Source organism: Lepeophtheirus salmonis, chromosome 11 (genome assembly GCF_016086655.4).
Source record: "Lepeophtheirus salmonis chromosome 11, UVic_Lsal_1.4, whole genome shotgun sequence".
Lineage (NCBI taxonomy): Eukaryota > Metazoa > Arthropoda > Copepoda > Siphonostomatoida > Caligidae > Lepeophtheirus > Lepeophtheirus salmonis.
Genome location: NC_052141.2, coordinates 20,253,375 through 20,277,967, shown reverse-complemented (window position 1 = coordinate 20,277,967; position 24,593 = coordinate 20,253,375). Strand labels below are relative to the sequence as shown.

At 31.8% G+C, this 24,593-nt stretch overlaps 1 protein-coding gene across 2 annotated transcripts in view; it reads left to right on the top strand.

Moving 5' to 3' along the window:
* LOC121125775 (discoidin domain-containing receptor tyrosine kinase B) overlaps positions 1–24,593 on the top strand; it is a 222,425-nt gene that overhangs the window by 158,009 nt on the left and 39,823 nt on the right. For both annotated transcript variants that reach the window (XM_040720987.2, XM_071891774.1), the window contains 4 exons: positions 19,686–19,799; positions 21,861–22,008; positions 22,956–23,582; positions 23,645–23,817. In XM_040720987.2, the coding sequence (XP_040576921.1) occupies positions 19,686–19,799; positions 21,861–22,008; positions 22,956–23,582; positions 23,645–23,817 (1,062 nt within the window). The remainder of the gene's footprint in view (positions 1–19,685; positions 19,800–21,860; positions 22,009–22,955; positions 23,583–23,644; positions 23,818–24,593) is intronic.

The window sequence follows — 24,593 nt, the reverse complement described above, 5'->3', positions numbered from 1 at the left end:
TGACATAGGTCAGGAAGACCACAAGGCTCGAAAGTCCGCGTTTTCCTTGCCAACCATTTATGGGGTTTTAGTTGAGATTCACCACCCCACTTCAACGAGAATAAACGTGGCTTTAGGCCTTACACCTCCACATAAGTGGTCACGTTGTTAGTGAATGTCCCATAAACCTATTAACTTTTCCTTTTTATATTATCAATTTTTTTAACCGGGTTGCTTTTGTTGGATTTGTTTATCCTTGTAAACTTAGTGCATGCAAGAATAAACAAATTAAAATTTGGTAAAAACTATTTGCATTATATATATGTATAAGTATATATAAAGATATATACTTATGGGGCTAACTGCGAAGTTTGTTATGGAAACATTTAATTTTGTTTGTCTTTTTTTTTTTTTTGTAAATAGTTTTTTTATATTCCTACTTCATTTTATTATGAGAAAAGTTTTTAAATAAAAAACTTGGGGAGAAAAAAATTATCACAATTGTTTTTTTAGTCCTTTTTTTCATTAAAATGAAAATATCTTCTTTTTTATTTAAATTAGTTAGTTTTAGTTTAGTTTCTAATTTTAAATATCGGATGTCCGCGGAAAATTCCTTTGTCATTAACAATATATTTAAAATGGTGTAATACTTGAGTTTTAGTGTAAGCAAATCAATTACTAACACAAGTCAGGAGGGGGGGGGGTGATCTTTTCAATTCTAATTGAAAGTGACAACCTCCTCCTCAGGGGGATGTAACCATTTTTTTCTGTATTAAATCTGACTTTCAGAAAATTTCGATTTGAATTTTGGAATTTTTTTATTAATTTTGAAACCTTTTTTTTTTGAGTTAGAAAAAAAATCAGTAACCGACAAAAAGTTAATTAATTCATTAAAATATTTGATGTGTTTTTATATAATGTCATTTCGAGGTTTAAAAACTACTGTATTATATGGACTTAGTTTGAAAACATATATTATACTTTGGTTTTGGATTTGTAGTTAGGCACAAAGGAGTTCATTTGAAGCATAATTAATACCCTTTTAATTTACAAAATAGTATTTGCTTCAGAAAGGTCTAGTTCAGCTGCAATATTGATTTTTAGAAAGATTAAACTTTTGTCAATAAGGCAATTACTTTTGTGAATCTCTTTTAAATACCCTTAAATGTATGTACTTTGAGTACAATTTGAATAAAAACTCATGTTTTCTTTCTAAATTGTCACGTACATTAGACGCAAATGTTTCCCTTTATATAAAAAAAAATCACATTTTCCTCTTATGACGTCATTTGTTAAATAAATACTAAACATACACGGCATTAATGTTCTTTTTTTATTAGCAGACTGACACAAAAGAAAGTCACAATTAGTTGTCATCTCCTCAAGAATTGAAAAATAATATTAAGAGCCTAAGAAAGTAAAAAAATAACTGTTTATGTGTCTGACAACAAATAAATAAAGATTTTGCTAAACGTCATCTAGAGTCACATTCACTATTTTATGAATGTGTTCCCAATTTTTCTTCTTTTTTAATATGACAGGATGGGCCAGGGAATACTTGAGTCTTTAGAGCGCTCCCTCGCTGATCTTTAGCCATACACGCTCGTTATTAAACCTCATTTAAAGTCATATTCTATTTTTTTTTTATATGTACTCTCTTTTTCATTTTTTAATATGACTGGATTCAGACAAACTTTGCTTGCTTTATTAATATAGAACTTCCCTTCTCAAGAATTAAACAATAATGGTAACAGCTTAAAAAAAGTCAAAAACAATACTTGTGTTGCCATCAACAAAATAACTCGCTCCTAAACTTTAACTAAAGTCAAATGCATTGTTTAATCAATGTAGTCTACTCTTGTTTCTTCTTTTTTTTAATAGTACGTGATGAGGCAAAGAGTCCTCTAGTCTTTAGAACGCTCCCTGGCAGAGCTAATAAGTCCTCTGCTCATATTTTATACATCCCTCTACTGTATAGAGTTGTAAAAAATATGTATAGAACTAAGAGATTAAATACATTTTTAGATACCTTTTCATAAAACATAGACATATACTCACAGATAGATAAAGGATATCATAGAAAGCGGAAACGGCTTTTTGTGGTCGGCCATCTGAGCAGACTTGCTTACTTCCCATAGCTGCTATAATTGTTGTTTAATTTTTATAGACGGGACATTTAATATAAATTAAAAAAACTATGGCGTGAGCTCCTGAAAGACTGAGAGTAACAATTAGGGTTTGCGTAGGAGTTATAATTAGAAGTCCTTCTTGGACTCCGTCTAGAATTGAGAATCGATCTTGCTATAATTCCACCTTATATGGCATTACTAACTACAGAGCTTGTTTTTTTTCTTCCTCTAAGGCTGCTTGCAGCTGACATAATAAAACGTCATAACTGTTAAACTGTTCTACTCCCAATTCATTCCTCAAATTGTCTGGATTACCGAGTTTATTTTCCTTTTTAGTTTATTTTTACACTCTAGGCGGACATAGTTTATTCATCACTGAATTGACTCCCTGTATTTTCCTTTTTTTTTTTTTTTTAATATAACGCGCACGCTTGATGCAACATTGTCATTACTTTCAAAATGACTTTACGTAACACATTCAGACAAACTTTGATTTTTTAATATATATATGTTCCCTTCTCAAGCATTAAATAATAATGATAACTGCTTTAGAAATAAATAAAAAACTGTATAGTCTGCAATTACTCCACAAAGCCACGCACTCGTTCTAGGCCATAATTCGTATAACTATAGCTATTAATAATAATAAAAGTCCTTCTTTGTTAACACTTCAGCCGAATACTGGTTTAATGTTAATGGAACAACAATATAGAATAAGACAATTTGCCCCTCCTATAGAAACGAAGTCCATCTAGGAAAGAAACATTGAATTATGTTATTCGTATGTAAGGACGAACAACATACAATTACCAGGCTTCTATTAGATAAACAATGTTCAAAATTGAATATAGAAACGGACTACAGAGACAGCATTGAGCATAAGTGACCTCTTTTTTAAGTGAGAATATGCATGTACATTATAAATATATCCGTAGAAACAGTGAGGGGAAGAAGTCACTCAAACGCTATAAAATAGTCTTTTTTGACATGAAAATAAAGGTTTTATGAAACAAAGTTCAATTAAAAAACAAATCCAAACCAGATCAACATTATCAGAAAAGGTTCAACACTATATTGTTATTTAGCCGAATATTTTGTCCTGATATGTTAAAAATCAACCTACATAGATAAAGTTAACAGATCAGAGTCCAGTATACATAACTGACGTCACAAAGAAAGAGAGAGCGCCATCATGTAGGAGGCTGTTGCATTGGGTGAATCGAGAAGATATCCTGAGCTACCCCTTACCGAAATTTGGATGACCATCACACCGCCGTCCAGCAGCAGTGGGCGCCCATGTCCGAGGCCTTCATCAAGAAGTGCTGCAGATCCTTTAGGCCCAGACTGGAGGCCCTGATGGCACCAAAGTAAATCATTTTGTAAATTATAAAGGTATTTCAAGCATAAATTCAGGGATAACACCTCAATGACGAATTCCTTTTCATTCTAGCAAGTTTTCACTCTATGTATAGTGTTGTGTTTAGACTTCATTTATTCGGTATAGTTCATTCGTTGAACCGGTCTTATCATTCTTTGAGACCAGTCCTTAAATCAGTGGGTTTCTGGAGCTGTCATTACTAGAACTGATTAAAATAATAATAAATATGTTGAGTGAAGTCATCAAGGACCGAGCTTGATAAGTTTTAGTGCTGATACGCAGGACAAACTAAATATGGACTTACACAACACTAAACTATCAAGAAGTCCATGATTTTATTATTGAATAAATAAGGGCGTCAGATTTGCTTCGCGCCCAAGTGAGCGTGGTAAAGATCGTGAAGGGGGAACATGGAGGTGAACACTGCGATCACCAAAAGTACACCCAAGTCGATGAGGCAGCATACCTTGGCTCTATATGTCAGTGATTCGACTCTGAGATGATACGTGATGGATTTGTGGAAGGCCTCCATTATTGTACAACATTAGCAACCTGCTTTAAAGAGCAACCAATGTCTATAGGGTCAAAAGAGGGCAGAAGTTGTTGACTTGGTTCAAACATAATGGAGGAACGTAGCTCAATGGACAACGCCCCAAGGAGAAAATATTCTTTTGAACTCAATTTACATAGGTTCGCGGATTGGACGTTCCTAGAGAAGGAAGTGAGGACATATATCTGTGCAAAAATTCAGATTTTTTATTATTTTGCAATAACATAAAAAAAAGGAAGGAAGGAATGAACAAAAAAGGCATTGACCCTCCTGGGAAGGGGAATTTTTTTTAAAGGGTTATCAATTGGAATGTGATGTTCATACATATAAAATTACATTACTTCTTTTGCGTTCTCTTCCATTCTTCTTCTCCATTTCCCTCTCTCAATTGGCTATGTATAGGAAATGTACGTACATGGAAGTATTAAAATAATTCCTTTTCATACAGACATGTAACTCATATTCAAACTCTTTATTTATTTATTTTCTTACCCTTTCCTTCTTCCATCACATTTTCTTGCGTAAGATGTGTACTTCTTGATTGAAGAAACGACAAGTGAAGAGAAGAGAAACTCTAACATATGCTATCAAAGTTTTATATTACATATCATGGACTTGTACATAATATATACTATTTTATATATAAGTAGGAACTGTTATTTGATTAATTATTATTGTCGTTAAATTTGTATCTATCAAGGCGTTAACCAACTAAGTCGAAAATACCCTATGTATTTTGTTCGCTGATGACGTTTCCTTGTTTGACTTGATATGTCATGGCTACTGTATAATTTTGTCTTATGGCTGAATAAACAAAGTAATAAGTTATTCCATACTTTTACTCCGTTTCGAAAAGGACATAAATTGTTGATCCCCCGTCCTTTATATAAGATAAATATATTGCCTATTTTATTATTTCTATGAAGAAATTTTGGCTATGATACACAAACCTAAATATATAACCACTATTTTATCAAAATGTTACTAAACAACATTATTATACAGTATCGAATCAAATACGATGCAGAGTTTAATAATATGAAACTCATTTTAAAAATGGTGAAGAAATAATATGAGAGTGATTGTCTGCAATTTTATACGATATAAATTGTAGTTGGTATGTCTTCCTGTTCTTTTTTATAGGAAAGGTTGCATGATAAATAAAGGTAAAGGCATGCTATGAGTTGAATTTTTATCATAGTCAAAACTTATCATGACGTCATACAATAGTTATCGTGCTATCAAAGTTACCATGTAGTTGTATGTAATATGTAGTGATGAAAAAATGGGCATATTGAAAAAAAAAACCCAAAAAAAAACACCTAAAATCAACATGGTAACCCTGACAATTTGAAAAATGTTTTGGATGAGATCAGCTGTGACAAGGGAGGAGGGGTAGAAGGAAATAAACAAGGACTTTGGCAAAAATTACTGCGATGTATATCCCCAATTCTACTCTGAGTTCAACAAGGGCTTACAATTAATACTCCACAACAAATCCTCAAGATTACTCTCCGTCTTTTATGACCACACGCAAATGTTCAAACAGGTTTTGAATATAATTGAATTTAGTTTGAAAGGAAGTGTACTAATCCAGAGTGAAATAATAATAATGGCAACTGCTAAGGAAAAGAACATTCATTCTTTTCTCAACTAACAAATTTAAAAAAAAAAAAAATCTTGCTCATGTAGCTTACTCCCCAGACCTGGGACGCCTTCCAATTATCACTTTTTTGCATCGATTGGCAATGCACGCAATGATTTACGCTTCGATTCTTACACTCAAGGTAAAAAATGGATCGATGGCTGGTTTGCAGTCAAAGACGAACCATTTTTTGGAAAGGCATCTATTAATTGCCTGAAAAATTGGAAAAATGTGTGGCTATTAAATTTGTAACCACTTTTCCACAATAAACGTTCAAAAATTAAAGAAGAAGTCTCATTTTATAGGCGTATACCTGGTATGAATATATCTTAAACAAAACATTATTATTATTTTCTTTCATTTGTCAGATGGAGTTACAAAACAAGATCCAGCTTGTTGTTAAAACTCTTGGCTATCTGAAGTCTTCCCAGAATTTTGAGTAAAGCCTGTAATTGACTCAAATAGCTGATTGAAATATTGAGCTGTACACATGAAATAGACTAATCATTCTGCCAGTTTCTTGATTTTTGTTCAAGATTGTTTTTATATTGATGATCACATATGTCATAAATACGCTCTAATGAGTTAGTTACCTTTTTTGGGTAGGACTTAAATGTTTGCTATGAACCCCCCTCATTTTCCCGTCAATGATCTTTAAAGTCAATATTTATCTTTGTCATTAGTATTCTCTCTCTTTCTATCTATCTATTTCCCCCTTTCTATTTGAGGAGAAAAATGATGAATATTCTTCCAGAATTTTTCTTATTATAGCATCAAAAATGATATATATTTTTTCTTTTTTTTTTTTTTTTATCATCATTTAAGGTGTGTTTATTCAACGTATTTTAAACATCTTTAAATTTACATTTAAATAGAATTAATAGTGTTGCTTTACTTTGTGTTGCTTTTTGGCACGATTCTCAAAGTGGTTTATGTAAAAACCCTTGTTCGAACATTAGTAAATAGGTATTTACTAATGTTGGCTTTTGGTTTGCAAATTCGTCCATACTTGTGTTAAATCTAGCATCTTCTCCGATGAACTCCCCTCGAAAATACCCTACATCATTTGGTAGAGAAGTGATTTTTCTCAAATAGGGAATCATTATTCAATGAGTAGGAATTTTTCATAGCTTAGCAAAAGTTAATTCAAATCAATCCGCATTCAAAACACTCCTAGTAAAGAAGAAATCAGAAAAAACTGCAGCTGCAAAAGTATTCAGCAAAGTGCAACCTCCTTAACGTAACTTTATACGTCATGGGTATTTGATAAGTTATTCTTTTGAATAAATAAACGATCTACAGTTTTGCTATCTTATAATGATAGTCTGAGAGTACTTAAATAACAAATAGATGTGTTTTTAATTGGTGTAACTTTTTTAACTAACTACAAATTAATTTTGGGCCTATTTTCTGTTTCTTTTTGAGAAAGGTTGCATCATATAATTAAGATATACCAAGCCACTCCCACTTTCTAGTATGTATATATTTTATATACTGCTGCTTCGACAATTAGAATGCTTGGCAGCCAGTTTGTTACTTGTACTGAGTGGTCCATTGAAATCTGAGCGTATACTAGTACAATTATTAATTAAGGTTCTGTGATTAAAATAAAGTCATATTTCGATGTATAAAAGCATAAACAATTAGTTACAAAACAAACCAGACATGAGCTCTCTAGCTAGGTACAAGTCCAGAAAAGGACCCTGGAACGTGAGGGACGAATTTTAATTCCCGAACTCCAAGCCATTGGGCGTCTCCAGGACCCTTTTGTAGTCTGTCAATAAGTCTGTCTGACTTTAAGAGACAGAAGAGCTCTGCCAAACAGGCCATACTAGGCACGCAGGAGTTTAAGAAAAAAGGGAACAGACACATCCCATCAAGTTCATAAGGACCCATGCGAGATATTTTGTTATCTAAAAAAGGGGGTCGGAAGAGTTTTGTGAGGGTAGAGGGGCCACATTTGACACCAGCAATGAAAGAAACCCCTCCCTTGCGAGACTCTTTTGAACTCTTTTTTGACACTTTTGGCCCTCTTGCTGCCTAGATGTAAACCCCTCACCTACACTAATTGGGTGGATATCGAGGGGAAGGCCTTTGGTACATATCATCCAAAACTGAGACTCTCAAAACACCTTTCAGCCTGCACTGGGACGTCATGGCAAAGGACTACATCTGCAGCAGGTGCCGGGCCATCCGCTACTGCTACCCCATTGATGTACCTTAGGGAAGTTACATTAATGGCTAAGAGAGCTTTAATTTTAGCATTAATTTGTTTTTTAAACTTGAGCATTAATTTTGTTAAAATTCTATTGCTAATTAATAAATTATATCTTGTTGAAGTTTAAAATTCAAAGTCGATTCAGATTGTAATGGACCCCTCTAGCCGACTCAAAACACTTTTGATGGCGGCCATATTTTTGAAACATAAATGCTATCATATTTGATAACAGTTGTCCGCAAATGGTGGTCGTTTACTGTAGCACCGTGCGTCGTTTTAGTGGTTACTTACTCTAATGCAACGCAACAAAATAGAAGGATCAAACATGTAAAAATACATAATTTATTTTTAAAGGCCACCCTAATTCACAAAATGCAATCAGTTATATATATATTTCAAATCGTAGTCAAATAAAAATACTATCAAAAAAGCAAATATAAATAAATTAGTCTTTAAATCTGGGGAATAAATAATATTATGTATATTAGTAGTTTGAGAAAGAAACAGAAGGAGAAAGCCTTTTTCAAAATATTGAATAACTCTAAATTTTATGGATAAAACATATATATTATTTTATTATTTATAAAAGCATACAAAATATTGTTAAAAATATCTATATGATGGAATTTATGATATGTTTTTATTATTTTTGGGGAAGGGAGTAAAATAAATACATAAATAAATAATAAAAAGGATGATGGAGAAATAGCCTCGAGTTGAATTTAAAGAGACTATCATTTTTGAGTGGAGGCTCTTCCCTTTAATATTTACCTAATGTATGGTATATTTACATATAATGAGGATATGTTGATCCATTTATATTTCATATGGACACGCGAAACCTCTCTAAATAAATGATGGGTTTATTAACCTCTGGTGACGTCATCTGTTATCACATTAAGACGTAGCGGTGTATTGTGATTTGTTTGAGTGCCAATTTGTAGTTAATAAAAGGAAATTTAATAGTAAAGACCTGTAGTTATTGGTATACTAAATAACTCTACAATTGGTGGAAGCGCGGATTTGAGTTTAAGTGGAGAGGATGAGAAGGTTACGGTCGTGGATATTAAGACCCCGGAATTCATTAACTCAATACCAGAGGTTTGATTCATAATATTAGTTAAAGACTCCTTCAAAAGTACAAATCACAATACCCCGCAACATTTCAATGGGATAACAGATGACGTCACCACACACATATATACTTAATAATTTCTGGATGGTGGGATATAAATATCTCTTACATTAGCGATGTAATTATACCTAATATATTCGAAATATCACATATTATTCAATCAATTCGGCATTGCATTTTAGACTCTAGTTTTGATGTAGATAGATTAGCCTCTCATCCTCAGCTAAAATTCATATTCAAAGATGGATTACACTATCCAACTCAATCACACTTTTTTAAAGCACTAGAACAGCATGTGTTAATTTAATAAAGTTTAACCCCTAAATTTCAATTTTTACCTTATTTTTTCTCTGCAAGCCTCGTGGCCTTTAGAAAAAGGCCATACATTTTTATTTTTTTGGCTCTTTTTCAGGTTCAAAACTTTTGAAAGGGCTCGGTGTTTAAGATAGAGAGAGATACATTATGTGAATATATTTTAAAGCTCAATATTTCAAAAATTATAAAACCCTTTTTAAAATACCTCTCAGTTTAAATGGTCTATATCGTTGTCAATTTAAGATAAGACCACGACAATATTTCAAGGATAAAACTCATTTTTGAATTGATCTCATAAGAAACGCCCATATATCTAGACTGCTCAAGCTAGAAGAAAGAGAGAAAAAATGTGGCACTAGAAGTTCGAAAAGGTAAATTAAATTTCCTCTTGATAGTAGGATCCCGAATTTGGGTATTTGGTGTTCATCAATGAAGAGGTGTGCGTGTGCAGTAAGGAATTCCTTGTGAACTGTCCCCGGCTGCTAGGGTTTTATTTTGTAAAAATCCGCCGAAAGGTAGTCTCTTGGAGTCCCTCACTCATCTTGTATATAATTCACATAATGTATCTTCATCTTTAAAACGTAGCTCTTCCAAAAGCTTCTAATCTTAAAAATGGAAAAAAATGTATGGTCTCTTTCTAAAGGCAACGAGTTTAGCAAAGAAAAAATAAGGTCACATTAATAATCATGGTATCCAACTCAATTAAACTGAGTACATAGTGTTTTTGTAACATTTTAAAAGTTGGACTGTATATTAGTCTCAAATATAGTGTGGGTAAGCAAGTCCTACCGTTTTTGATAGTAAGATTTAAGTCAACTTTATCAAGAAACACAAGTACTCCATATTATCAGAAGATTTTTTTAATTAATCCTTATAATGTCAATAATTTCTTCTCAAAATGTCCTCCTTCTGCGGTGACTATGGCCTACAATCTGGACTTGAATGTCTTTCGCACCTTAATGACGTAGTCATTGGACTTATCTGCACGCTCCTTCTTAACGGGGGCCTTCGGAGAATCAACATTTGGTCAGTGACTTTACAGGTTTTGTTCACCAGAAAGCCCACTATTCCATAGTCCAGTGGCGAGCAGTATGGTAGTAATGAAGGGGACCACAAGTTTAGATCCCAGAAATCAGTGAGGTTTTCCTTGCACCAAGTTTGAGTTAGTATGGCCTTACGCCATCAAAAGACATAATTCAGCCCCAGGTTCGCTAACGCTAAGATACTTAACCAATCCCCTCTAGCCGGTGGATTACAAAAAAAATCTAATTGAGATTTAGTAATATAATGTGCTTTTGTTAATTTTACTTGGATGAAGTTGACAAAAAATATTGTAAGCAAGAACCGATTTTTTAAATCTTTTGGCTTATAAATTTGGGATGGTACTTCAGTTTTAATGGAGACTTAAATAGAAAAGAGGCCTTCCCTGGCTTCGGAATTAAGAAAGGCTAAACGATTTGAACATAACTATAAGTTAATATTTCATACTATACAAATTGTGGACTTCATTGGATCTCGAATGAAATCTGAAGACTCAAGCTTGACTTCAACTTCTAATTCTTCCCCCTAATACTGTTTAGTATTAAAAATTGTAAGAACTTAAATAAGATTTAATTTGATTTAAGAAACCAACATTCAGGTACACGATAAAAAGAGGCGAGGACTTGAGCTCAAATCCGTAATTTGAAGACTTGATCTCAAAATCAACGATTTGAGACTTGACATGGACTCAAATATAAAGATTTGAGACTTTGTTTTATATTTTATTTTATGTGATATCTTTTTTTTTTTGCTCAATCATTCAATACTCAGTTCATTTCAGCACATGTGGAGATATTTACTTGGTCTATTCAAATGAACAAAAAGCTTTTTTTATTCAAAGTATCTACATAGAGTTCCATGGATTCAATTGGCGTTGAAATATTATTAATAAATTAGCAAGACCCCACTTTTTTCAGACTACTCCAGTATAATTGAATACGAAGGAATTCAATTAAATGCATGCATCTTTCATGTGTGGAAGGATGACTGAATTCCTTTTTAACTGACTGCTTGAATTAAGTATTCAAAAAAAAAAATGTTGGTTGCTAATTTATTCCTCTTTCTTATTTATTAAAAAATTTATTTTGCTTTCAATCAACCTTTTCTGTATTTACGTTAGGGTGGCTTGTTTTTCAAACTCGTTTCGAATTTTGAGTACAACTCATTAAAGGAACACTATCATCGCCAAAGAAAACACTTATGCAAAATCTTGTTGTTCTAGGACGTCATTTTAGGTCGCACATCTTTGTTAAAGATTGAAAGGAGACAACAGTTATTTATTTCATTCATAAAGGTTAAAATAACGCATTTATCATTATTTTGTATTAAGTAACTATACGCAACATTATTTCATCCTATAAAACACATTTATGAACTTTTTTTTCTTAAGACACTCTTTGGATCAAAAAGAGAGAATAAGATCATTTGTGCTTTCCCTTTCTAAAATGTAAAAAAAGAATGCGCAATATTCGTGGATCATCAAATTTTCCAAACTGTTTTCCTTTGCTTTTGTTCCATAAGTGAGTTTTCAGAAAAAATATTGTAAAATATTTTTTATAGGTAAAATAAATGTCTATCGAATTTATTTTATCCACAATAACTAAAATGTCTTTTTGGGGCTCAATATTTGTTTTTGTTTTCACAATTTGATCGAGCTGTGCGAACTAAAGATGACATTGTAATTGTACATCTGTAATTTTCACACCATATGATAACTTTCCTGCGATAATTATAATCGATCTTCGAAAAAAAGTTGAAAATCAAACCCCCCTAATAGGTATATGTTAGTACAAACTAAAATCCAAAAATGAAGAAACAAAAAAAAGTCTAGGGCATGATTGATATGAACAGATGTATCCAACCAAAAAGAAACAACAATTATGAAATACTATTAAACATAAGTATATGTAATTGTACATACTATAAATGCAGAAATATGCCTCACAATTTTTTAATATAAAGAAAAGAAAATAAATAATCATGTTAATAATATTATGGTGGAAATGATAAGGCCTTTGTTTTGTTTTTAAAGCATTTTTTTGGCAGAATTACATATTTATGTATTTTATACATCATAAAATTGTTGTTTGGGTCTTATATACATAAGCTTGAATAATATTTTCGGGTTGTAAATCCTAATTATTATTTAACGTGCAAGTTTTTTAATTGTAGGCCAAGTGTTTTGTATTTTCTAAGGCTGCTCATATTATTATGTCATTCTCGAAGAGAGGACACATATAAATAAAGTAATCACTATTGATAGGCAATATTGATAATTTGTCGGGGAGCTATAAGGAGTGATGGAAAGTTGATCTATTTTTTAGTTGGACCGTTTTATTTTGGAGTTGTTAAACTAAAGAGTGTAATCATTAGTAATGTAAATCTTGTGAATTATTTAGCTAGCCTATTTTATTTTTTTTTGGAATTGGTAACATAAAGAAGGATTTTTCTTTTCCTTAACAGGTGTCATTGCTATTTATTTCCTGAGTAGTCAAAATCCCTTTCTAAAAAACTTTGAGCAGCTAAAAAACGGAGCGAAACCCTGAAGATTTGTTGAAGATTTATAATTATAAGTTCTTGTAGGACTCTGAGGTGAATTGAGGAACCACATCGAAGTAGTTATTGGCAATGTTCTTGTTTATTTTCTAATTCCGCTCCTCCCTTGTCGCAGCTGATTGTAGCAAATCTTCTCCAAAACATTCTTCAAGTTTTAAGGGTGACCATGTTGCTTTTCGGGGTCTTTTTTCAAAAATGTTCATTATACACACACTTTTCATCAATACTTTACTATTTCTAAAAATAGATATCAGATTAATTCTTGTATACCTATGTCATGGTGTATATCCTTCTCTCCCTTGTCACGACAGCTTGCATTTGATCTAATAAAATATAATTACAGATCAACACCTATCCCTCAAAAGATTATTTCAATTGTCAGGGTCTCCATGTTGATTTTCGATTGTTTTTGTTTTTGTCATGCACAAAATTATCCGGACAAGTATCCCTAGTTATAAGTGTAAGTTCTGCTTGGACTTGAGTATAAGAAAACAAATTCTTGGAAATATGATTGCTAGATATGAAGTGGGATTTGTATATATTGCTCTAATCTCATATATATACTCAAAGTTAATTTAATGAAACGTCAGGACAGCTCATCCTTTTGCCTACAAAAAAGTCATTAGTATGAACATTTGTGTGTGGTTATAAAAAAACAGAGAGACTGATGATTTGTTGCAAAGTTTGTTTTGTAAGCCCTTGTTGTACTCAGAGTCGAATAAAGATTGGCATCGGAGTAATTCTTGCCTCTATCTTTGTTGGTTTGCTTCTCCACCTCGTCACAGTTGCTTGTAGCTGATCTAATTAAACTTAATGAGAGCTAAGCTTCTCTCCTCCAAAATATTCTTCAAATTGTCAGAGGTAACATGTAGATTTTTGCTTTCTTTTTTTTAACGTGTTTCTCCTGTTTAGCATCACCAGTATTTTACTTTTTAATTATAAGTTCCTGTTGGACTCCAAGTAGAATTGAGAATCAAACACAGACTAATTTTGGCCTATATAATTGCTATACCCGATGTGGGACTTGTTTTTATTTCTTTTGTGACACAACTGCTCAAAGTTTATTTAATGAAACAATTTTTATTAATCTATTAGGGCTACCACCCGTTATCCTTTATATTTGTAGTAAGCACAGCTGATTGAAGCTTATTTAATGGAATATATTTTTTATTTACTAAGGCTCTCATTTTTATTCCTTTATATTGGAAGAGAGCCCAATAAGTATAAAATAATCATTAGTGCTTGAAAGATAAAGTGTAACTCTGAGGATTTATTGTGGAGTTTTAAACATAAGTCATTGTTGGACTCGGAGTAGAATTGAGGATCGCCATATTTTCGATCCTGCACATATTATTGGCTTTTGTTTATTCCCTTTCTCTCAGCTGAACAACGCTAATTTAATAAAACGTCAAGACAGATAAAACACTCTCCAACAAAACATTCTTCAAATGGTCAGAGTTTATTTTTTTTTTAACAACAACTCTAATTATATACATTATATATATATATATGATTATTGATCATTAATTCTTATAATAATATGTCAATGTCAAAGCAGGCTGGGATAAAAAAGAAATTGAGAAAAAATGATTTCTATTTTTCTAGAGATTTTACTTTTTACGAAATGATCAAATGATTTGTTACAGACCCTTACGCTCCCTCATATCAGCAAAGTATTAATTAACAAGTATGGGATGATTATAAAATACGCTTTAAACTTTTCCTAGAAGTCAGACGTCTTGTATTTTTTTTTTATATCAAATTTTTATACTTCACATTGTAACATAAATACTACATAGAGCGAATAACTTTGTTGTTATACACCTGTGAGCCATTGTTCAGCTATGTACACATATATATACATAATTATCCAATATTATGATGCTTTCATACAGATTGAATTTTGATTTTTGTGAAGTCAGAGTAGAAGGAGTTCTTGTTGGTTCTTGAAAGAAGGCTTAATTAAATCAGCTGTCAAATTTGATTTCTCCTCCCTCTCTTTATTTATACATCCCATACAACCTCCAATGGAGAGAAGGGGGGTGGGGGTGTACATGATGTTGAGGGTACAAGGAGAAAGTAAAAAGTACGTATATTGATACGGGTTATATTATATATATATATGAATTCATATTGAGTTGAATCATTCATGGAACCCTAGAGGCTTTGAATAAAAACGGCATTTTTCCTTATCCCAAATAAGTAATTTTTTCTTATTTTATGTTCTAATATACATATATTAAAGTGAAATAGGACATTAATTTAATGGGTTTAACATTATAACAATACAAAACTATAAATTTCAACAAAGATTGGCCTTCCTCACGTTTATAAGAATTATTTTTGTTACGGTGTTACCTCAAATTTACGGTGGATTTTGTTCTCAGCTTTCTAATTTTTTTTTTTTTTTTTTTTCTGCTTCTTTTGTCTTAATCAATGCTCGAGACGTTGATTTTGGGCCTTTTATATTTATTTTATTAAAGAATGGTTGTGTGATGGAATGAAGATACAGCTTGTAAAATAATTTAAAGTTCAAGGCTGTGCAGCAAAATGTACTGATAATTATTGATAATTTTCTCATTAATATACATAGAAAGGTTTAGAGATATTAAACATTTCTTCTTTTTTTCATCATGATTGAGCAAAAAGACAAAAGGTAGCGCATGTCATATCTCCTAGATGCTGAAGTTGAGGTGGCGAGGATTTAGAGATTGTGAAGTGCTCCAGGAGCCTGGGTTTCAATGTGGCAAAGATTAAGAATGATGAAGAAGTCCTCTTCAAGAAAGAAAAAGTGGAGGGTACAATGGTCCACGGTATCGTGGTCTCTGACAGTAAGAAGATGCATCTGTTCTTACTCAAGGCCGGTAAAAAATCGACCAGGAAGACTACTACAAATTGCCAAGGTACACCATTTTGTCATGGCTGAACGGGAAACACCCAAAGGGTAATTACTTGTGTACTAAGGACGGCACAACGACTCACACGTCCGCTCAGTGTGAAAAGTTATGCACCAATAACATGGCTGGATTCTTGTGCAAAGAAATCTGGCTTTGTTCCTCAACAGATATTATCCTGCTTGACTTTTCTGTGCGTGGCACTTTGAAGAGGGATACCAACAAAACTTCAGCACAAATGTGGACACACTGAAGGCCACCATTATGGCTGCATGGGACAATTTGTCTGAGGAATTTATCAACAACTCCTGTTGGGAAAGTCTTCAATGATTGATGCTACAGGTCTTGAGTGACCAAGTTTGCAAAAGCCTTGTTTACAAGTTTTGTAAAAAAAAAAGATAATAATTTTAAATTACTTTGGAAAATAAAAAAATATTGAAGTACTTCTAATGCAACCTCTTGAGTCCACGTTTTGCAGCCCCATCCTGCATATATTCTCTATGGCAGGGGTTCTCAACCTTTTTTTAGTGATGTACTACTTGTAAAATATTTATTTAACCCAAGTACCCTACCTCAAAACATTTTTAGCTTCAGTGACAGGCACATCCAAAGGATTATATTTTAGAGGGCGGGAGGGCTTAGTTTTTGGTATTTTTATGAAAATAAATGCAAATATGGCCTTAACTACTCTAAGACAAATTAAAAAATCAAGAAAAGATTTCCACAAAAAAGAAATTTTTCAAGTTTATTTCCAAAAAATTAAATTTTTCGTTAATATGTATAGATTTTGATTTTTTTAACCAAAAAAATAATCGACATTTAGTTGAAAAGATTTAATTTTTTTCCTTGAAAAAAAAAATTTTAATATTAATTTTTTTAGCGGAAAGTTTAAAAAATCCATGCTTAAACAGAGACAATTAAATTGAATTTCAAATATTAGATTAAATATTATATTTTGTAGTAAAATAGAAAAATTCCTTAATTTAGGGGGCTCTTTCAGCTCACCTCCTGGGGATGCCCTTGAGATATGTACCACTTCTAAAATATTCTTTCAAAGTCTCAACTACCCACCGGAGTACATCCAAGTACTCCCAATGGGTACGCGTACCCCCATATAAGAACCACTGTTTTCTTTTACCACTTTATGTAGAATTTGTAATCTGCATCATTTAAAATTCGGTCTAAACCTATCCCTTAGCATAATTGTTAATGACGTCAGTTGTGTTTTAAAATTGTGAACATATGAGCTACGAATAAGTCGCACCAATCATATTTGTACAAATCATAAATCAGAGTGAATGGGGATAAAGTTGGTCAAGGCACAGCCTCTCCTCACTTACACATTTGATTCCCAGATATCCATTTTTCTTCTTCACTTTTTGATCGACCCCGTGGATGTATAAATTTGTTTGTCAATAACTCAATTTTACCCTCCCCCCTCTCCTTAAAAGAAATATTAAGTCACCCTGTGTGGTAGTGCTATCAGATCTTATTTCTCTGATCTCAAAGGATCAAGGGAGGACCAACTATGAGAAAAACAATTATTTCAATAATCACTTGGGAATAAGATAAATTATATATATATATGTATATAGAGAGGAAGATGATTTCAGAATTGGAAGAAAGTTCATAGTTGAAAAAAACAAAAACTTTTTTTTTTTTTTTTTTGGTTTCTCTTTCTTTCTCTTTTTGAAATTGAGTTTTCTTTAAAAAAAAAAAAGTAAAAAAAAAGTTAAAGTAATAATGATGTATGTATTTCAAATAAATTTTTATATATACTTAGATATGTAGTACGTGATCCCGGGATTTCCCGGGGGTGTTGAACATATATGGGAAAACCAGAGAAAATCAATATTTATTGTTTTTTTATTATATAAGCTTCACTTAAGAGTCTACAAGTTTGTGCACTAAAATTAGAGCAAACTTCTACCTCATCCAAAACTCATATGATTCACTCGCACTCATACAAGAGCCTAGGTGACTAATACATTAAATGTCCATTTGTTTTCACATTACGTCCATTGTCAAGATGGAGAAACAGGGCTTCTAATTAAAAAGTGTTTTGCTCGATTGAAATTTACAACTTGAACGCAAATAACTTTAGAGTAAATTATGCTAGAGTAACTTACTTTGTGTGATCAGATCCTTTGTTGATCAATAATTCCAATTTAGCGTAGTTTGTCTAAATCTGTTGATTGAAATCAACTCTAAACAGTTTATGTTAAACATTTTGTTTCTAAAGGTTATGGTTTTTTTTTTTTTTTTATTTGCATAAGTTCATATAAATGCAAATATTGACATGTACGGGTGGAAATAAGACCAAAAATCAATACTTCCAAACGGTTTCAAATGATATCATGCGCCCTAATACAGATTTGAACTTCAGAATTTTTTAATTAATTAACGCTTATTCCTTGAAAAAGTGCAACACAGAGAAAATGGAAAGCTGGTTCAGATATTGCCAAACTTATTTCTGTTAAAAATCTGGATATTCAAAAGATCTACTATTACCTAAAACATAATTTGACTATAAAATCGATATAACCAACGGTGGATTTATGTTCCATACCATTTTAATTTTGTCGTCAAAATATTATTCAATGTGCGAACCCTCGCAAAGTGCTTTATTTAAGAGAAAAAATGCCCAAAGCCCTAAATATTGATATGATTTACTTATGTTTTTTTTTTTTTGCATCTAATAATAGTAAGTTTATCTTTTGTTGTTCAGGTATTAAAAAACAATTTATTGAATAGTAATATTGTTTGTTTCTTAAACTTAATTCGCGAGTGTATTATACTTACGATAATATATCTATTATACAATGTAATATATTTAAGGTTGGAAGACAATTTAAAACTTTGTACATAATCTTATATAAAAATATGATAATCTATTAGTAATTTTGTATATCAAATATATTTTTTTGTTCTTTGAAAATTTTACTATTCTTATGATAAATACATGAAACTATTTATATACCTAATGGTTTAGTATAGAAGTAGAATTGTGCACAAAAAAACCCTAACTAACTGAGGTTAGTTAGATACTTTATATATGAAGAGTTTTAAATTAAATAAAAACCTTTGCATCTTTTCCAAAATAGGAATTTTAATTTATGTTTTGACAATCGACAAATAAAATACCTTTCAATTAATTTTATAAATATGAAAATAATCTTTTAAAAAATCATATGAAATCAGTCGAAGCTAATATGTTTTTGATAAATAAGTTATTAAACCTTAAATTAAAACATTAATGGTTCATAATTTTAGTTTTTTATATAGATATAATGTATTTAATTATTAGTAAATAACTTCGCTGCGTGCGAATAAATACTTGGAATAGGAGGAGAAGGTTTTTCATTTTTATAGATATTTGGACAGTGAATACTTGATTCCTCATTTTTCCGAATACTCCATAAGTGATTTACTAACAACTTCCTGATGTTTTATAATAAAAATATATTTCCCGGGATAGGGGAAAATGAGAAAACCAAGAATGTGATTATATGTATTTATTTTTACGTCCTTGTTGATGGGCTTTCAAGTGAATGAGTGATTCATCATTCTTTACTTCTCCACTGGGACTTTCATATATAGTATGTTTGTTTATTTGGCTTTGAAGTACGCTTAATTTGATTTCCTATCAACGTTGCCTTGTATGTATATTATATAGGCTTTCAAATGTAATGTACTTTTAACGTAATACTAGCTGTCTAATGTAATTTCCTCTATTTTATGAGTCTTTTTCACAAAATTACAATTTACTTATTCAAATTTATATCTTTTTATAGTGATTTTCTGAATATATGATATAAACATCTCTGATTTTATTTCAAATATAGGGTCGCTATGGAAAAGGCACTGGGCGAGAATATTTAAGACAATATCTACTGGAGTATCGCAAAGACTTTGGTGACGAGGACTGGATCGTTTATCGTGGAAAAGAAGGGAATGAGGTGGGATATTTATATTTAATGATATACATATTTGTAGATGATTTAACATAAGTATGTTTCATATTTGAAAGCAATAACTTAAAAATGGAAGCAAGTTCTGTTTTTAATTAGGTTGTGTAACTATTACATACCCAGAGGTGTATGTTTTTATTTAAAAGTATTTAAATACATAGGCAATATGACCAAAATGAATAATGTAAAGAAAACTGGCTGTTAAAATGCCTACTTAAGGATATCTCCCACGATGGTCAAGAGGGTTAGTTAATACATATATAGAAACAAAGATTGTCTGTCTGTCTTTTGATGAATCATGAGTATGTTTGCAACGTACAAAGGAGAACATTTCGAAATGTATCCCCAACGTCATAAAAAAACGTCATTAAAAAAAAACCTGTCTTCTATTTTTGTATGACGAAAAATGTTTTCAGGCTTGACAAAAAGAGGGTCCAGCTGTCGGAGAGATGTTTTATATTTATCATAATTAATTCTATTACTTTATAATATTTTACTGGATAAAATAACAGGCATAAAAGTGTGTAACAATAAGTAAGTCTAACGATAAATGTGGTTGCTCATGCATAAATGGAAGATCAGAATTGGCAATTGCGGGCAAATGTATTTCTTCGTTGTTGCAAGATTCAAGGGGGATGATTCAATAGTCGATTTTCTATCAAATTTATTCTTCTTCTCATTAGTTGTTGTAGAAATATGGCTCCCTCACATATCCGATCATGGAATCATAGACCCGATTATGTCACATACATAGTTTTACATCTAAAAAGACATCTGTTTATTTCTTATCAGTGTAGAAAAATCACACAAAAAATGGGGGAAATGTGGAATTTTTGTGCAAAAAAGTTTAAGTGAGCAATGTTTTGAGCAATTTAGCAATAGTACTCGATTCTTAAGTCTACGGATAAAGTACCTAACAAAATTAAATCTGCTTTTAAGACCAACCTTGGGCTGTGATATCCATAGGAGATTTCCCAAGGAAGAACAATTTAACCCTAAGTTTTCTTTTCCCGTCCATTTCGCACATGTATGTAGCTTCTAGAAACAATATTTCTAAATAAAAACAAACTTCTAGTTACTTTATGAATCTGCTTCCACTTATTAAACTATTTGACTTTATAGATGGAACATGGGATATAGTATATGTATTCTTTGGAGAGGAATAGTTATTAATCGTCAAATGCATGTCCTACAGAATTAAAATATCTCTTGGGGCTAATCTATTTATTTATTATCAGCTCATTAATAATTAATAAATAAAGTTTTTGGGTCATTCTATAAATTTGCCAGCACGTCATATTTTCTCTTTATATCTCAAAATTGGAAATAATGAGTTGAAATTCAAACATCACTCATAAAAGAAATCCCTTTGGAAAGCGAATAATATATTATTGAAGTAGGAGAACTCTTCTTTTTCGATAAATTCGTACAATTACCACTTTGGAGGATCATGGACTCGGAGTCGATCCGTGGACTGAGGTATGAGGCCAGAGGACATCACATGCCATTACGTAAAGCACATTGACTTTTTCTTGTATTTACTATGAACAATTATAGTATAATTACAGAATGCACGTAGTAGGTATCAAGGAAAGGAACTCCTAAATATGTCATCAAATCCACAACTCCTGAAATGGAAAAGTACTATAAACATACAGATATAAAAATATACCATCAATGTCTAATCCTACGTAGAAACTTAATCGAGCAATTGCCATCGATGAGTCAAGATCCCCTTCTTCCTACTCTGATAATATATTCATTGCTTGCCTAAGCTACTTGCAACAATTTTGCGATAGAAAAGAGAAAATATGACGTTTGGGCAAACAGTACCCCCAAGGTTATATTAATCTTTAATACATTCATTGCACCATATTTTAATTCAATTCCCCTCTGTCATTTCAGAAATATGCTACTAATGTAAAAATAGAAAATATAAACTGTATTTGATCATTAAAAGACAAAGGAAAATACAATGATAATTTCATGAATGGAGTATTTTTCGATATAAGTGTATCTATTTATAATATTTTATTTTTTGACTGATAGATTATTGAGGGAAATTGGGATACAACGACGGCTGTTTATAGGAAACTGGACCCTCCTATCTTTGCATCCGACATACGGATTGTACCCATCAACGAGCATCCTCGTGTGGTGTGCCTCCGATTGGAGCTTCATGGATGTTTAGACACAAGTAAGAATTAACTTAATACATGTTTTGTTTTTTTGAAGCATTTACATTTGAACATCATCGTACACTGCTTCTCGCTCTGAAAAAATAATGTTCAAGCTAAGCAGTGGCTTGAAAAAAGCAAAAATAATAATAATTTAAAAAAACAATTTTGATTTAAAAAAAAAAAAAAAATTTTTTATTTGTTGAACTATTAAAGTTCAGTCAGAATTAATTATATTTGTATTCATTCTTGGATGAATTACTCTTGCAACAAAATTCAGATCTTGGAACGTCCAATGGCTAATAACCACATTCATTATCTTATTTACGACATTGAACACGAAAACGATCATTAAAATTGTCAATTGTATGTAATGTAATGTTGCATGAAAATGTTTCGATCAAGTCAATACATTAATTGTTAAAAATAAATTAATATTTTAGAGGCAGTAAAAGAAGTTATAATGCTTATTTACTATAGGTTCTATGAGAAAAAGAGATTAAAAGTTCAACGGAAGAAATCAATCTTTTTTTTTTTTGCATTAAATATTTTGAATTTGTAATAGGATTAATTGTAATTGATCTTCATTTTATTGGAAGGTCTATAAGCATAGACCCATATTATTGTACTTTTAATCAAAAGACGTGATTTCAAATAAAAAAGGTGTCCAAAATATACAACAATTGAAAATTTTAATGGTCATTTTAGTGTTCCATTGCTTAAATTACAATAATAAAGTGGGTTTTAGCGGGCGGGGCAAAATGCTTTTAGAAACTGATTGATTTTATTTATTTATAATTAAAATACTTTAGAATGTAAAGTTCTCTTCTGTAAAGTAGTAATTCATTTTCTTCTCCAACCTCCCAAAAAGATAAAAAAATTACATATTACAGGCAGCTGATACTAATTTCAATATAAATTTGTATGCTCTTTGACCATATCTGTTAATATTAATTTTAACTATTAGGTGGCCTTCGTCAATACACCATCAACGCTCCAGATGAAGACACTGACGGTGCATCTGATTTAACATGGACCAAAGGCTCTGTAGAGATTGGAAAACTCTTTGATGGATCCTATTCCATGATTTCTCCAGAAGAAGAAAATCCCTCTGGTTGGTTGAATTGGACACGCAAGGGATCCCGTCCCTTGGAACTTATTTTTGAGTTTGACTCACCGCGAAAATTTACCAAATTATTTCTCTTTACGTCCAACCGATTCTCTCATGGTAAAGAAGTATTTAAAAGGGCTCAAATTTGGTTTAGCATTGGTGGACAGTTTTATAATGATGGTCCCATTACATTTGAGTACGTTCCAGACTCTATTCTTGAGACACCACGGAATGTGTCGATTCCCTTAAAGGGAAAAGTGGGTCAATTTGTCAAAGTTAATTTGATCTATAGTTCGAATTTAATCAGTATAAGTGAAGTGGATTTTGAGTCTACGGAATTGGAGGATCATTTCCCGATTGAGGTCGAGAAGAGTCCGGAAACGGAAGTTAAGAATAAGCCAACGGAGAAAGTTCCTAATCTGAGCGAGGAAGAAAAAGAGGAGTTTGTTCATATTGTCGATGGAGAGGATCATATGAAGGAGGGTAAGTGAATAACATTCGGGTTTGTCTTAAGGGATGTACATTTTGTTCCCTTGAATCTCTAGTTGAAATGGCGACGAATAATATGGAGATGGAGATTCTCGTCGGAATCCTCACGGCCATTACTCTTCTATTACTTTTTCTATTCATAGCCGTTCTATTGTATAGTAGACGCCAAAAGTTTCTCAACTCTCCAACGTCACGCTCTCTTAATCCCTTCCAAGAAATCAACATGAAGGTAAAATTACCGTAAAATGAGTGTTGGTTTTCAGTCTATAAATCCTGGACTGTTAGGATTTTTAGAGATCCTAACTAATGGACCCTTATAAGAACTTTGGTCCGGATCGGTCTATTTTAAAATGTTTGTCTCGATCATCTTAACCATTTTTAAAATGATAATGCATACCCTAAATTCAAAGGTCCCGTTTATGTTGACGAGACAGTAATTATCTAAAGAACATATTTGTACAACTTTAATTTTACAAAACAAAGGCTTAAAAAGTAATTTATAAAGTTGTTTGACCACTAATGCAATACAGCAACAGAAGCAACCAGAAATAAGTAACTCTAAAAATGAAGTGTATGAAGTAGACTACGGCTCAGTTTCACAGTGGGGTCCATATCCAGTTCTTGTAGGACTTTTCTTTTTATAAAACAATCCACTATGATGTTGCTTGTTCCTTGCTCTTTTTGAAATCAAATGTATTTTGGCAGTTAAATGATAAAACAGTATAATGCACACTGTTGGCATGCTTGAAACAGATTTGGAGGCTCAATTTTATATATTTATTTATCTAAAAGGAATTTAAAATTGAATTCTTTTTATGAGTAAAATTAATAAATTTATATATTCAAATATATGGGATGTCGATTTTTTTAAAAATAGATTTCAAAACATGTATATTTTGTAAGGTACCCCTGACACGGTCAGGTGGCACCCACTTTGAAAAACGCTGGTATATACCTATTCTATAAATAAAATTGTTAACCCATTAGTTGTGTTCTGAAATTATG